Below are 12,707 nucleotides of genomic sequence, written 5' to 3' on the forward strand. Positions count from 1 at the left end.
GTATCTAGGGATATATCATCCAGAATGCCGTTCATTTTAATTTGGATTTATCGGAAAATAGATCGGAAATTAGATCCCACACTAGTTTATTAGTACCTTGCAAAACTAGTATCTTACACATTACAGTATTAATAAACTTATATCATTTATACTAGTGTACTGGTACCTGTATTTCATTTAATTATTCAAGTAAATTTAATATTTGTTTAATTTAGAGTGAATTGAGCAACGCGCCCACTCTACTTCAGGAAAATCAATGATCCGGAATGGCTTCGGAACTAAAGGTTCCGGAAAGATCGATCTTGCACCTGGATATATTGTAGCTGAGCTTTTGTTGGTTAACGATATCTGGGTAGTACTTACCTGTCTCGACGTCTCACGTTTGCCGTTTCCATACCTGAAACAGAAAGAGACAAAGATGACAAGAAATCATTGACAAAGTAAGAAAATATGCGAAATAAATATCCATAACAGGCATTTTACAATTTCTCAATCGCTATCGCTAACTCTTTAGTAGTAGTAGTAGTAGTAGTAGTAGTAGTAGCAGCAGTAGCAGCAGCAGCAGTAGTTGTTGTTGCTGTTGTTAAGGTGATATTGAACTCAATGCTTCGATGACATTATCATTATTGTTATTATTATTATTGTTATGATTATTATTGTTATCATTATTATTATTATTGTTATCATTATTATTGTTATTATTATTATTATCATTATTATTATTATTATTATTATAATTGTTATAATTATTATTATTATTGTTATGATTATTATGATTATGATTATTATTATTATTATGATTATTATTATTATATTATAATAATAATTATTATTATTGGTATAATTATTATTATTATTGTTATGATTATTATTATTATGATTATTATTATTATTATGGTTATTATTATGATTATGATGATTATTATTATTATAAAGGCGAGTATTGGTTGAATCGTTACTTGTCCAGAAGTTCTATTAGAAAGAAAAGCAGCAAGGATGAAAATTAAAGAAATCTCTGGAATTCTAACAATTGCTGCTGACAAAAATAAAGGTAAACAATTTCTTACCCTTGGACATTTTTGGCAGAATACATAGCATCGTAATAATGGGAAGTTTCTTCACACCAATTCCATAATAATGGTATCTGAAGAACAATATAAAGAGACAGTTACGTGTGTGCATATGTGTTGTATATATATATATATTATATTATATATATATATATATATATATATATATATATATATATACAGTTAGAAAATCTCTCTAAGTGATGAATGAAAGCAGAACTAACTGAGAAGTAGTTTTATAAGATACATTTATATATATATATATATATATATAATTATATATATATATATATATAATATATAACACACATACATACACGCACACACCATATGTATTATATATATACATGATAAGTGACGGGGACGTAAACACACCAGCATCGGTTATCATGCGATTTGGGGGGACAAACACAGACACACACACATATATACATCTACATATATACGACGGGCTTCTTTCAGTTTCCGTCTACCAAATCCACTCACAAGGCTTTGGTCGTCCCGAGGCTATAGTAGAAGAGACACTTGCCCAAGGTGCCACGCAGAGGGGCCGAACCCGCAACCATGTGGTTGGTAAGCAAGCTACTTACCACACAGCCACTCCTGCGCCAAGAAATAAATCTTTTAAAAGTTATGGTATCTATTTAACTTTAGTATGCCCGTGTATATATATATATATAATAATTATATATATATATATATATATATATTGGCCAGATTGGAGCAATCTCAAGATTAATCAGCCGAAATTGCGAGGATGATCCGGTTCTTGGACTGAAGATTGAAGGCTTCGAATTCTGTGTTTTTTGTATCGTCTTCTAAATGTTTTGCGTTCTTGTCCCAGTTTGATTTTTCACACACACACACACACACACACACAAATATATATATATATGTATATATATATATAATATTATATATATACATATATATATATAATATATATATTACAAGATAAGAAAATGGAGCAATACATCTACATCAAATATCAATACCATTCTCCATTTTTATCTGGATTAGTAATTTGTGGTAATATTTACCTTTGCCCATATCATACAGTAAATGAATTGATTGACGCAAATCCTTAACATTTATGTATTAAACTTGTTGGGTACTTCAATAGTCAGGATATTAGATATATGTTATCCCATAGAGGGTTGCATTTACCAACCCCTTATCCCAATTTGTATATATATAATATATTATATATACTATATATATATATATATATATATACACACACCGCGCGCACACAGACAGACACCACACAGACACACAACAACCACATACACACACACACACACTCGCGCATACACACACACAGAGTTATTTATCCAGCGAGGTTCTTGACTCTGTTTCGAAATATCGAATTGTACTAAGTCTTTGCTAAACGATGAAATTATATTTATATCACTCAATTATTATTATTTTTTTTTTATCGAAGAACGTTTAAAAAATTAAAAGAACGATCTTAAATAAATAAATAAATAAATGAATAAATAAATAAAAAGTAGAACAGTTTTATGTTGTGTTTTTCTTCTCTTCGTAGAGGATCTAGACTCTTGGCAAATATTATTTTTACCTTCTAGGTCAATCGATAAGTTAAAGAGTGTGGACGATAAATTTATTTATATTCATATTTAAGAACTTGAAGTATTTTTAATAGTGTTCTTTGAATATCAGTGCGTAGATGTGTGTGTATACATATGTATATCTATGTATCAATCTGCCTATCTCTATACGCGTTTATTTGCATATTCTCATGAATATATATAAGTATATGCATATGCACATAAGTATGTTTACAATTATGTACACACACACACACACACACACACTCATATATATATATATATATATATAGACACATACATATATACATAGGTAAATATATATGCGTATAGATATACGTATACATATTTATACACAGACATACGTATACATATAGGTACATATACATACATACATATATACGAACAAACACATATATTATATATATGTAGATACATACATATACATATGTTTTTATATATATATATATATACATTCATGCATATAATATATATGTATATATATATATATATATACATACACTCATGCATATATACAATATAATATAGATATAATAAAAAATAATATATATAATATATATGTATGTATGTATGAATATACATGCATATACATATAAATATACATATATACATGTATATGTATATATGTGTGTATGTATATATAGCTATTTATATATTCTTAGATGTTTTTGTGTCTTCATTTTTCCTTCCCTATCTACACAGACATACATAAATATGAGTGCGCACGCGTGTATACGTATGTATACATATATACATGTACGTGTGTATGTATGTATGTATATATATATAAATAATGTAAGTATATAATATATGTATATCATATTATGTTTGTATACCTCTCTTACACACACACACACACACAGACACACACACGCACACACACACACACACACGCACACACCCACACACACAAACAAACAAACATATATGTCCGTCCTTTTGATTTTTAACAAATTCATTACAGCCACGCTTTTTAAACATAACAAAATGTCTGACGTACTTTGATTGGCCGCGTGTCCCAAGACGTCGTGTAGTGATGTGCGAAAACTGCTGGCGGATTATCTGCAAACAGAAAAACATAATAAGTCAATATGTACTCAAGATCAATTGATCAAAAATCGATAATGATAATAATAATAATGATGATAATAATTTCAAACTTATTAATAATAATAATGGACAATGGTGGATAAATTCAAGTAAATACGGTGTTGTACAGCTAAATGGACCAAGGAACGTTTATATATTATTCATATCTTTCTGTCTTGTTTTCGCTACCACCCTCCATCTCTCTCTCTCTCGTCCCCTATATACACACATATATATACACACACACACACACACACACACATATATATACACACGCGCATATCACAATATATATACATGTGCATAAATAGATATATAAAATTATATATTCATATATATATATATATATATATATATATATATATATATATATATATAACATATATGTATGTATATATATGCATATAAATACCTATATATATGCTTCACTATATTTATGTCCTTCTATATGCATACGTATGTATATGTGTTTATATATATGATATGTATATATACATATATACATGCATACATACAGTATATCTATACATATATATATATATACCTATATACTATATATACATACACTATATATAAATATATACACACTATATATATATACACACACTATATATATGTTGTTTGTGTTGGTGTGTATGTGTATATATATATATATTATATAATATATATATATATATATATATATATAAATATGTAAACATACACACACACACACACACTCTCACTCACACACATACACACACGTTCATCTGCACATGTTATGAGTGTGTGTGTTTGTTTTCATGCGTAAGTGTCTATCTATTTAGCGTGTGGAAGAAATAATTGTAAGACTGTGTGAGAGAGACTTATAAATAGGCGCTTGATATACAAAGGAACAAAAGCGTCGAGTTAATACTAAATATTTCGCAAACAGATTCATATCTGTTGACGAAGTTCTAATAGATAGAAGATCGTTCAACTGGATTAATTTAACTATTTACAAAGCTGACCAACACAATAGGATGTACAATATTAATTCCTTACATGTGTATAGGACCCTATATTCATAAAGGAACCCATGGACAAGATTGTCTGCTGTTCACGGCTTATTCAACGCCATTGTCTTTCTCCCATAGACGCCATTTTAAATATAACTTCCCAATAATTTTTTCTCTAGATGTAATTTCCTCATAGAATACAACCAGTTGTTTTCTTTAAACATCAAACTGTTGAGGTTCTGGCTGAATACTAAGGACATCTGAAAGGCCCTACCAGAGCTAAGGCCAATGATCTTTTTTACTCTGGCTTAATAAATCCTTTCTATTACAGGCCTGAAACTTTGGAGTGGGGTGTAGACAATTACATCGACCCCATCATTCAACTGGTACTTAATTCAACGACACCGAAAGAATGAAAGGCAAGATCGCTTTCAGTAGAATTTGAACACAGAACGTAAAACAGGAAGAAATTCCACTAAGCGTTTTGTCCGGATTATTATTATAATTAATATTATTATTATTATTATTATATTATTATTATTATTATTGAGTGAGAGAGCAGTGCAAGCCATCAAAGTGACACTGGGGTAAAATATACGAAGCCCAGTATACCCATCATGACTACCCGTCTGATAAGCTCACACCAGGCACATGCATCACAACCATCTGTACGCCACATGGTGATCTCATATCAAGATAAACAGCGCATGACCTTGCAGGTGGGGCCCAGTTAGAATTTTCTTCTAGTCGAGTAGCCCATCCCGCTCAAAAGGTCCCTGAATAAGGATTGTTTAAGGATGATAAACTAACCACCCATGTTTCCAAAGGTGAATTATCCAAACCTCTAAGAATTCCTCTGAACACAGTGCTATGATGCTCCCCGACTACTTCTGCTTGTGATCAGAGATGCACATATCATCAGCCACTAAGGGACATGCTCAAATGGTTAAGGTCAAACAACTGACAAGCAATTCTGTGGTATTGAGCAAAATATTTGTTGTAGCCCATCTTTTATACCAAGACAAAACGACCCCTCCCACCAAATTTAGGGCCTTGTGCCTAGAGTAGAAAAGATTATACGAAGCTCTAAGTACATGACCCCTTATGCCCATAATTTATGGGCATATGTATTCAAAATCGCTAAAACATAAAAATTTGTACGCGGTGCGTGCGTACAGCTAGATACGCCAATAGACTGCCAGCTGTTTTTTGATTGGACGGAGATAATTTTACCCTTGGCAGTTGAATGCGCGTGCGCATTTGCAGACAGATTGTATGATTCAGAGCATTTTTGTGTTTTGCGAAGACGCGTTATATACGACGGACTTCTTTCAGTTTCCGACTACCAAATCCACTCACAAGTCTTTGGTTGGTCCGAGACATTAGTAGAAGACACTTGTCCAAGGTGCCACGCAGTGAGACCGAACCCTGAACCATGTGGTTCGTAAGCAAGCTACTTATCACACATTTTGTGAATGCCGTGTGTCAGAAACTCATTTCTTATTCCACAATGTACGAAGGATCACGAGTAAATGCACCAAAGTAAATTCAAGCAAAGTCAATTGTTTGTCTGACCAATGAAAGATGGATGTACGTATATGACAGATCCGAAAAGTCTCAAGCAAAGTCTCGACTTTACCTTTCATCACTTCAGGGTCGATAAATAAAGTACCAGTTGCGCACTGGGGTGGATGTAATCGACTTAATACGTTTGTCTGTCCTTGTTTGTCCCCTCTGTGTTTAGCCCCTTGTGGGTAATTAAGAAATAGGTATTTCGTCAGTCTTTACGTTCTGAGTTCAAATTCCGCCGAGGTCGACTTTGCCTTTACTTTTCTTTCTTCTCTTTCGGGGTCGATAAATTAATACTAGTTCACGTCTGTCTTGTTTGTCCCTCATGTTTACGCCCTTGTGGGTAATAAAGAAATAGGTATTTCGTCTGTCTTTTCGTCTGTCTTTACGGAGTTCAAATTCCGCCGACGTCGACTTTGCCTTTCTTCCTTTCGGGGTCGATAAATTAAGTACCAGTTGCATACTGAGGTCGATCTAATCGACTGGAGCCCTCCCACCAAATTTCGGGCCTTGTGCTCTAGAGTAGAAAAGATTATACGAGGCTCTAAGTACATGAATCTACATGTGCGTATGTTTGAAGCTCAGTAATGACTTGTGACAGACGCACCTTACCGAAGCTGGCGGCGTTCACCGGTTGTGTATCATTTTTACTGCAGTAATCCAGGTAATGCATGTACAGTGCATTCCTCGGGATGCACACACCTTCAGCAACTTCGTAGTTCTCCTCTAGCCTGGAAACAAAAACAAAAAGAATATAACGCAAAAATCATCGTTAAGACAACATATTTTTCGAATTATTATGTATACACACAGACATGCGCAAAAGCGTTATATTTTAATTATGCATGTGGGTGCATTATATATATATATATATATATATATATATATATATATATATACACATGCATTCATATATATATATATATATGTATATTATGTATTTATATATATATCACATGCATTCAATATATATATACTATATATTATGTATATGTATGTATTATATTATCATACACATGCATTCATATATATATATATATGTATATGCATGTATTTATATATATATACACATGCATTCATATATATATATATATATATATACATACATACATACACACACACACAACACACACATATATATATGTGCATGTATCCATATATACATACATACACACACACACATATATGTATATATATACATACACATAACTCTTTATACATATACACACACACACCTATTCATATATTCCGGCATGGCCGCAGTCAAATGACTGAAACAATTGAGAGAATATACATAGATACATGTATATATGGGCACATATAAAAAGATTGGCACTCCGTCGGTTACGACGACTAGGGTTCCATTTGATCCGATTAACGGAACAACCTGCTCGTGAAATTAACGTACAAGTGGCTGAGTACTCCACAGACACGCGTACCCTTAATGTAGTTCTCAGGGAGAGTCAGTGTGACAGGGGATTTGACAAGCTAGGCCGTTTGAAATACAGGTAGTACCCATATTCGTTAGCTGAGTGGACTGGAGCAACGTGAAATAAAGTGTGTTGCCCAAGGAAATAAGACGTCATCGGGAATCGAACTCACGACCTTACGATCGTTAGCCGAATGCCCTAACCACCTAGGCACGTGCCATCAAAGGGCACACTTATATACTTAGGTATATATACATGTATATGCATATACACATGTGTGCGTATATATATGTGTGCGTGTATATGTGTGTGTGTTTGTGTGTGTGTGTGTATGTCTGTGTGTGTGTGTGTGTGTCTGTGTGTGTGTGTCTGTGTCGGTGTGTGTGTGTCTATGTGTGTGTGTCTGTGTATGTGTCTGTGTGTATGTGTCTGCGTGTATGTGTCTGCGTGTATGTCTGTTTGTGTGTGTGTATCTGTTTTTGTGTGTGTCTGTTTGTGTGTGTGTGTGTCTGTTTGTGTGTGTGTGTGTCTGTTTGTGTGTGTGTGTCTGTTTGTGTGTGTGTGTCTGTTTGTGTGTGTGTGTCTGTTTGTGTGTGTGTGTCTGTTTGTGTGTGTGTGTCTGTTTGTGTGTGTGTGTCTGTTTGTGTGTGTGTGTCTGTTTGTGTGTGTGTGTCTGTTTGTGTGTGTGTGTCTGTTTGTGTGCGTGTCTGTTTGTGTGTGTGTGTGTCTGTTTGTGTGTGTGTCTGTTTGTGTGTGTGTATGTGTGTGTGAATGTGTGTGAGTGTACGTGTGTGTGCGCGTACGTATCTAGTTTATAATACATACCATTTCAAAGTGAGCGGCGTGGAATGTGGTTTCGTTCCTGTCCGACATCTTTGTATATGTTCCCCTGAGAAATAAAAGCAAAAGAAAAAAAAAATCATTAATATATCTCTCTTATTTCAGTTATTATTATCATTCTTGTAAGCCATTTTCAGACCCCACCTTTTATTTTTCCTGCCCTAATTTTACGATGTAACATGTAGCATAAGAGCAGGGTAGCTGCATGTTTAAGGAGCTTGCGTCACAACCACGTGGTCTTGGTTAAGGAGCTTGCTTCACAACCTATTTCTTTACTACCCAGAAGGGGCTAAACACCGAGGGGACAAACAAGGACAGACAGACAGATTAAGTCGATTACATCGACCCCAGTGCGTAACTGGTACTTAATTTATCGACCCCGAAAAGATGAAAGGCAAAGTTGACCTCGGCAGAATTTGAACTCAGAACACAGCGGCAGACGAAATACCTATTTCTTTACTACCCACAAGGGGCTAAACACAGAAAGGACAAACAAGGACAGACAAACGGATTAAGTCGATTGTATCGACCCCAGTGCGTAACTGGTACTTAATTTATCGACCCCCGAAAAGATGAAAGGCAAAGTCGACCTCGGCAGAATTTGAACTCAGAACGTAGCGGTAGACGAACTACCTATTTCTTTACTACCCACAAGGGGCTAAACACAGAGAGGACAAACAAGGACAGACAAAGGGATTAAGTCGATTATATCGACCCCAGTGCGTAATTGGTACTTACTTTATCGACCCCGAAAGGATGAAAGGCAAAGTCGACCTCGGCGGAATTTGAACTCAGAACGCAGCGGCAGACGAAATACCGGGAAGCATTTCGCCCGGCGTGCTAACGTTTCTGCCAGTCATACGACGCGGCACCATGGGCAAGACATTTCTGCTTCAGACCCTGGTGAACCAAAACCGTGCGAGTAGATTTGGTAGACAGAAACCGAAAAAAAGCCCTTCGTATAAATATTTATATATATCTATGTATCTCTTTGTGTTCATGTTTGTCCCTAAGACAACTTGACAAAAAGCGTTGGTTTGTTTAGCTCCCTGTAATCGGCAAAAGAGACCGATAAAATAAGTACCAGGCTTAAAAAATAAGTCCCGGGTCGATTCGGTCCACTAGAATCCTTCAAAGATTGGCTGCAATCCAATGACTGGAACAATTATAAGGTAAGGGATAAAAAGATATTATCGAAGTTATTCCAGTTACAAATGGACAACAGCCACAGTTTGAAAAGCCATAAAGACTTTTATTCGAACAGTTGTATCACTATGTAATTCTTCAGCTTTTCAACTCAACCCTGCACAACATTATAGTAATTTTATATTGCTCTATCAATGAATAACACCATTTTTGCCATGGTAAATGAAATGAAGCTTATTAAGGATTATCTGCCGGCCTGTCTATCCACTAAAGCTCTATTGTGTCTTCACAGGCATTTTCACAGTCAGACTCGAAAAGAGAATCGGTTTCCTTTATGAACTTTCTAGTATCTGTAGTTTCTGAGGTATAAGAACTGACAATGTAGCCAGCAGTTAATTAAGCAAACAAGCTGTACAAGACTATTATTGCTGTGTAAAGCGCGAAGACATGATTTGTAAATTTAGACTTGTGATCTAAGGCATTTTAACTGTGATCGTCCTGCCTTGCTCTTGTAAGTGTAATACATTTAGGAGTGACATTATGAACTGTGTCCTTCTCTTTTGTATGATGCAAAGGTGCAGTTTGAGGCAGATTTAGCAGGTGTTTCTAGTATCTTTTATGTTTTTACTTGTTTCAGTTTAATAAACTGCGGTCATGCTGGGGCACCAACTCGAAGAGTTTAGGCGAACAAATCAAAGCCCAGTACTTACTTTTTAAGTCTGGTACTTATTCGAACGGTCTCATTTGCCGAAGCGCTAAGTTATGGGGACGTAAAGAAAACAACACCGGTTGTCAAGCGATGGTGGGGAACAAACACACATACATACATAGATACATACATACATACATACATACATATACTCAAAGTAAGCAACAAGAATATCTTCGGTAATTTGGTACGATTGTTTCATGCTACATCATTTTATTAAATATTGTAATTATCACATCAGTTTTAAAATGTTGAGCAACCTTCAGCCATTCATAGAGGTTTTCCATCAATAGATATACTTATTTCCATTCATTTGAATCTAAATTTTGCCGAACTTTATATATATCTATATGTATGTATGTCTAAGACAGGCTTCTTTTCAGTTTCTGTCTACCAAATCTACTCACAAGGCTTTGGTCAACCCTCTACCATAGTAAAAGACCCTTGCCCAAGGTGCCGCGTAGTGGGACTGAACCCAAGAGAACGTAGTTGCGCAGCAAACTTCTAAATTACACTCTCATACCTGCGCCTAAGAAATCAGAAAACAAAAAAAAGAAAGACTTTTCTGATTGGTTCATCATAAGTTAAGATGCGCTGCATTGTTGGCCAAAATTGTTCGATAATTCTTCCAAAGCTTTGTCCTAATCTTATAGCAAGAATCTGCAGATACCGCAATTTTTAAGGTTGAAATATAAAAACGCATTGAAAATGAGTGGTATTATGGGTATTATAAGAGGAATTCTTACCTTTTGTTTCATTTTCAGATCCGCAAGATGGCGCCATAGACTCAGTAATGTCAGATTTCCGTCGGGCACCGTCAAAGCACTGGTCCAGCCAATCTATTTTATAATAAAAATAAATAAATAAATAAATAAAAATGGTTTTAGTTATATCTTCCATTCGATAGTTTGTTTTAGCAATCACAATCAAGCCCACGCTGGAGCATATTTCTTTAGAAATATTGTCATTGCTTGTTATTAATATTATTATTATGGTAGTGAGCTGGCAGAATCTTTAGTACGCCGGACAAAATGCTTAGCAGCATTTCGTCCGTCTTTACTTTCTGAATTTAAATACCTATTTCTTTACTACTCACAAGGGGCTAAACATAGAGGGGACAAACAAGGACAGACAAAGGGATTAAGTCGATTACATCGACCCCAGCGCGTAATTGGTACTTAATTTATCGACCCCAAAAGAATGAAAGGCAAAGTCGACCTCGGTGAGTTCAAATTCCGCCGAGGTCGACTTTGCATTTCATCTTTTCGGAGTCGATGAAATAAGTACCAGTTGATCACTGGGGTCGATATAATCACCTACAAATATATACCCCATTTTCATTTTCCCAAGTTCCAATTAACTACATATTTACAGGTATTTTTTCCACAAATTCTTTCTCCTTATTTGCATATGGGTGCTTATAAATTGTACATCAATATACGTAACCAGCCAGCACAAGTCCACCTAACTAGTTTCATACATATATTTATGTATCTACTCCTGTTAATTGATTGTGTGTGTGTGTGTGTCGTCTCATGAGCCATATTTTAAAAATTTATAATAACTGATAATTTTAAACTATGTTATTTTCTTTAACTTTCTGTCATAATAGTAATAAATAATAATAATAATAATAATAATAATAATAATAATAATAATAATAAAGAAACGGTTGTATAAAAATGAGATGATGAAGAAACTACAGAAAAAATGGGTGAAGAAGAGAAGACGAAACAGTAATTCAAGGGAAAATTATAAAAGAGGAACAGAGGAAAATGGCGTTACATATATAGAGAGTATGAAAGAAGCAGACGACATATGCACGCATTGACAGGCAGATAGAGAGAGGGCAATAGAGAGGGAGGGAGTCGTATACAGACTGCGTTTGTACGTGTGTGAAAAGGAGACGAGAAAATGGAAGAGGAAAGACTAACGTATGTGGAATAAAATTGGAGGAGTGAAAACGAATTTTATTAAGGAGATTTTAATAAACAAGATGGAATACATCGACACGTAAAGACGTCCAAGGACGTGTCTGCTGTAGAGCTGTCTGTTGATGTCCAATTCATCAAATACAAGTATAATAATAATATTCAGCGATAGTAAATTTTGTAGACTGAGACGGAATTTCCAGGAATGTCTGTGCGTGCGAGTGAGTTCGCTTGTGTGAGTGTGTGTGAAAACATACATACATACACACGAACACATACATATATTCATACATATGCCTATTATATGCATGTACATGTATATATGTATATATACGTGTATGTGTGTGTGTGTGC

At 34.7% G+C, this 12,707-nt stretch overlaps 1 protein-coding gene across 1 annotated transcript in view; it reads right to left on the minus strand.

The window, feature by feature from the left end:
- The window catches only part of LOC115211724 (transcription factor RFX4-like), a 53,077-nt gene extending 41,820 nt beyond the window's left edge, over positions 1-11,257 (minus strand). Inside the window, 7 exon segments of the mRNA XM_036503185.1 lie at positions 364-397; positions 1,068-1,119; positions 1,122-1,144; positions 3,663-3,724; positions 6,905-7,028; positions 8,553-8,616; positions 11,169-11,257. Of these exon segments, the coding sequence (XP_036359078.1) occupies positions 364-397; positions 1,068-1,119; positions 1,122-1,144; positions 3,663-3,724; positions 6,905-7,028; positions 8,553-8,616; positions 11,169-11,205 (396 nt within the window). The 5' untranslated portion in view covers positions 11,206-11,257.
- Between the last annotated feature and the right edge of the window lie 1,450 nt (positions 11,258-12,707).

This window comes from Octopus sinensis, linkage group LG5 (genome assembly GCF_006345805.1).
Source record: "Octopus sinensis linkage group LG5, ASM634580v1, whole genome shotgun sequence".
In the NCBI taxonomy this organism is placed as follows: domain Eukaryota; kingdom Metazoa; phylum Mollusca; class Cephalopoda; order Octopoda; family Octopodidae; genus Octopus; species Octopus sinensis.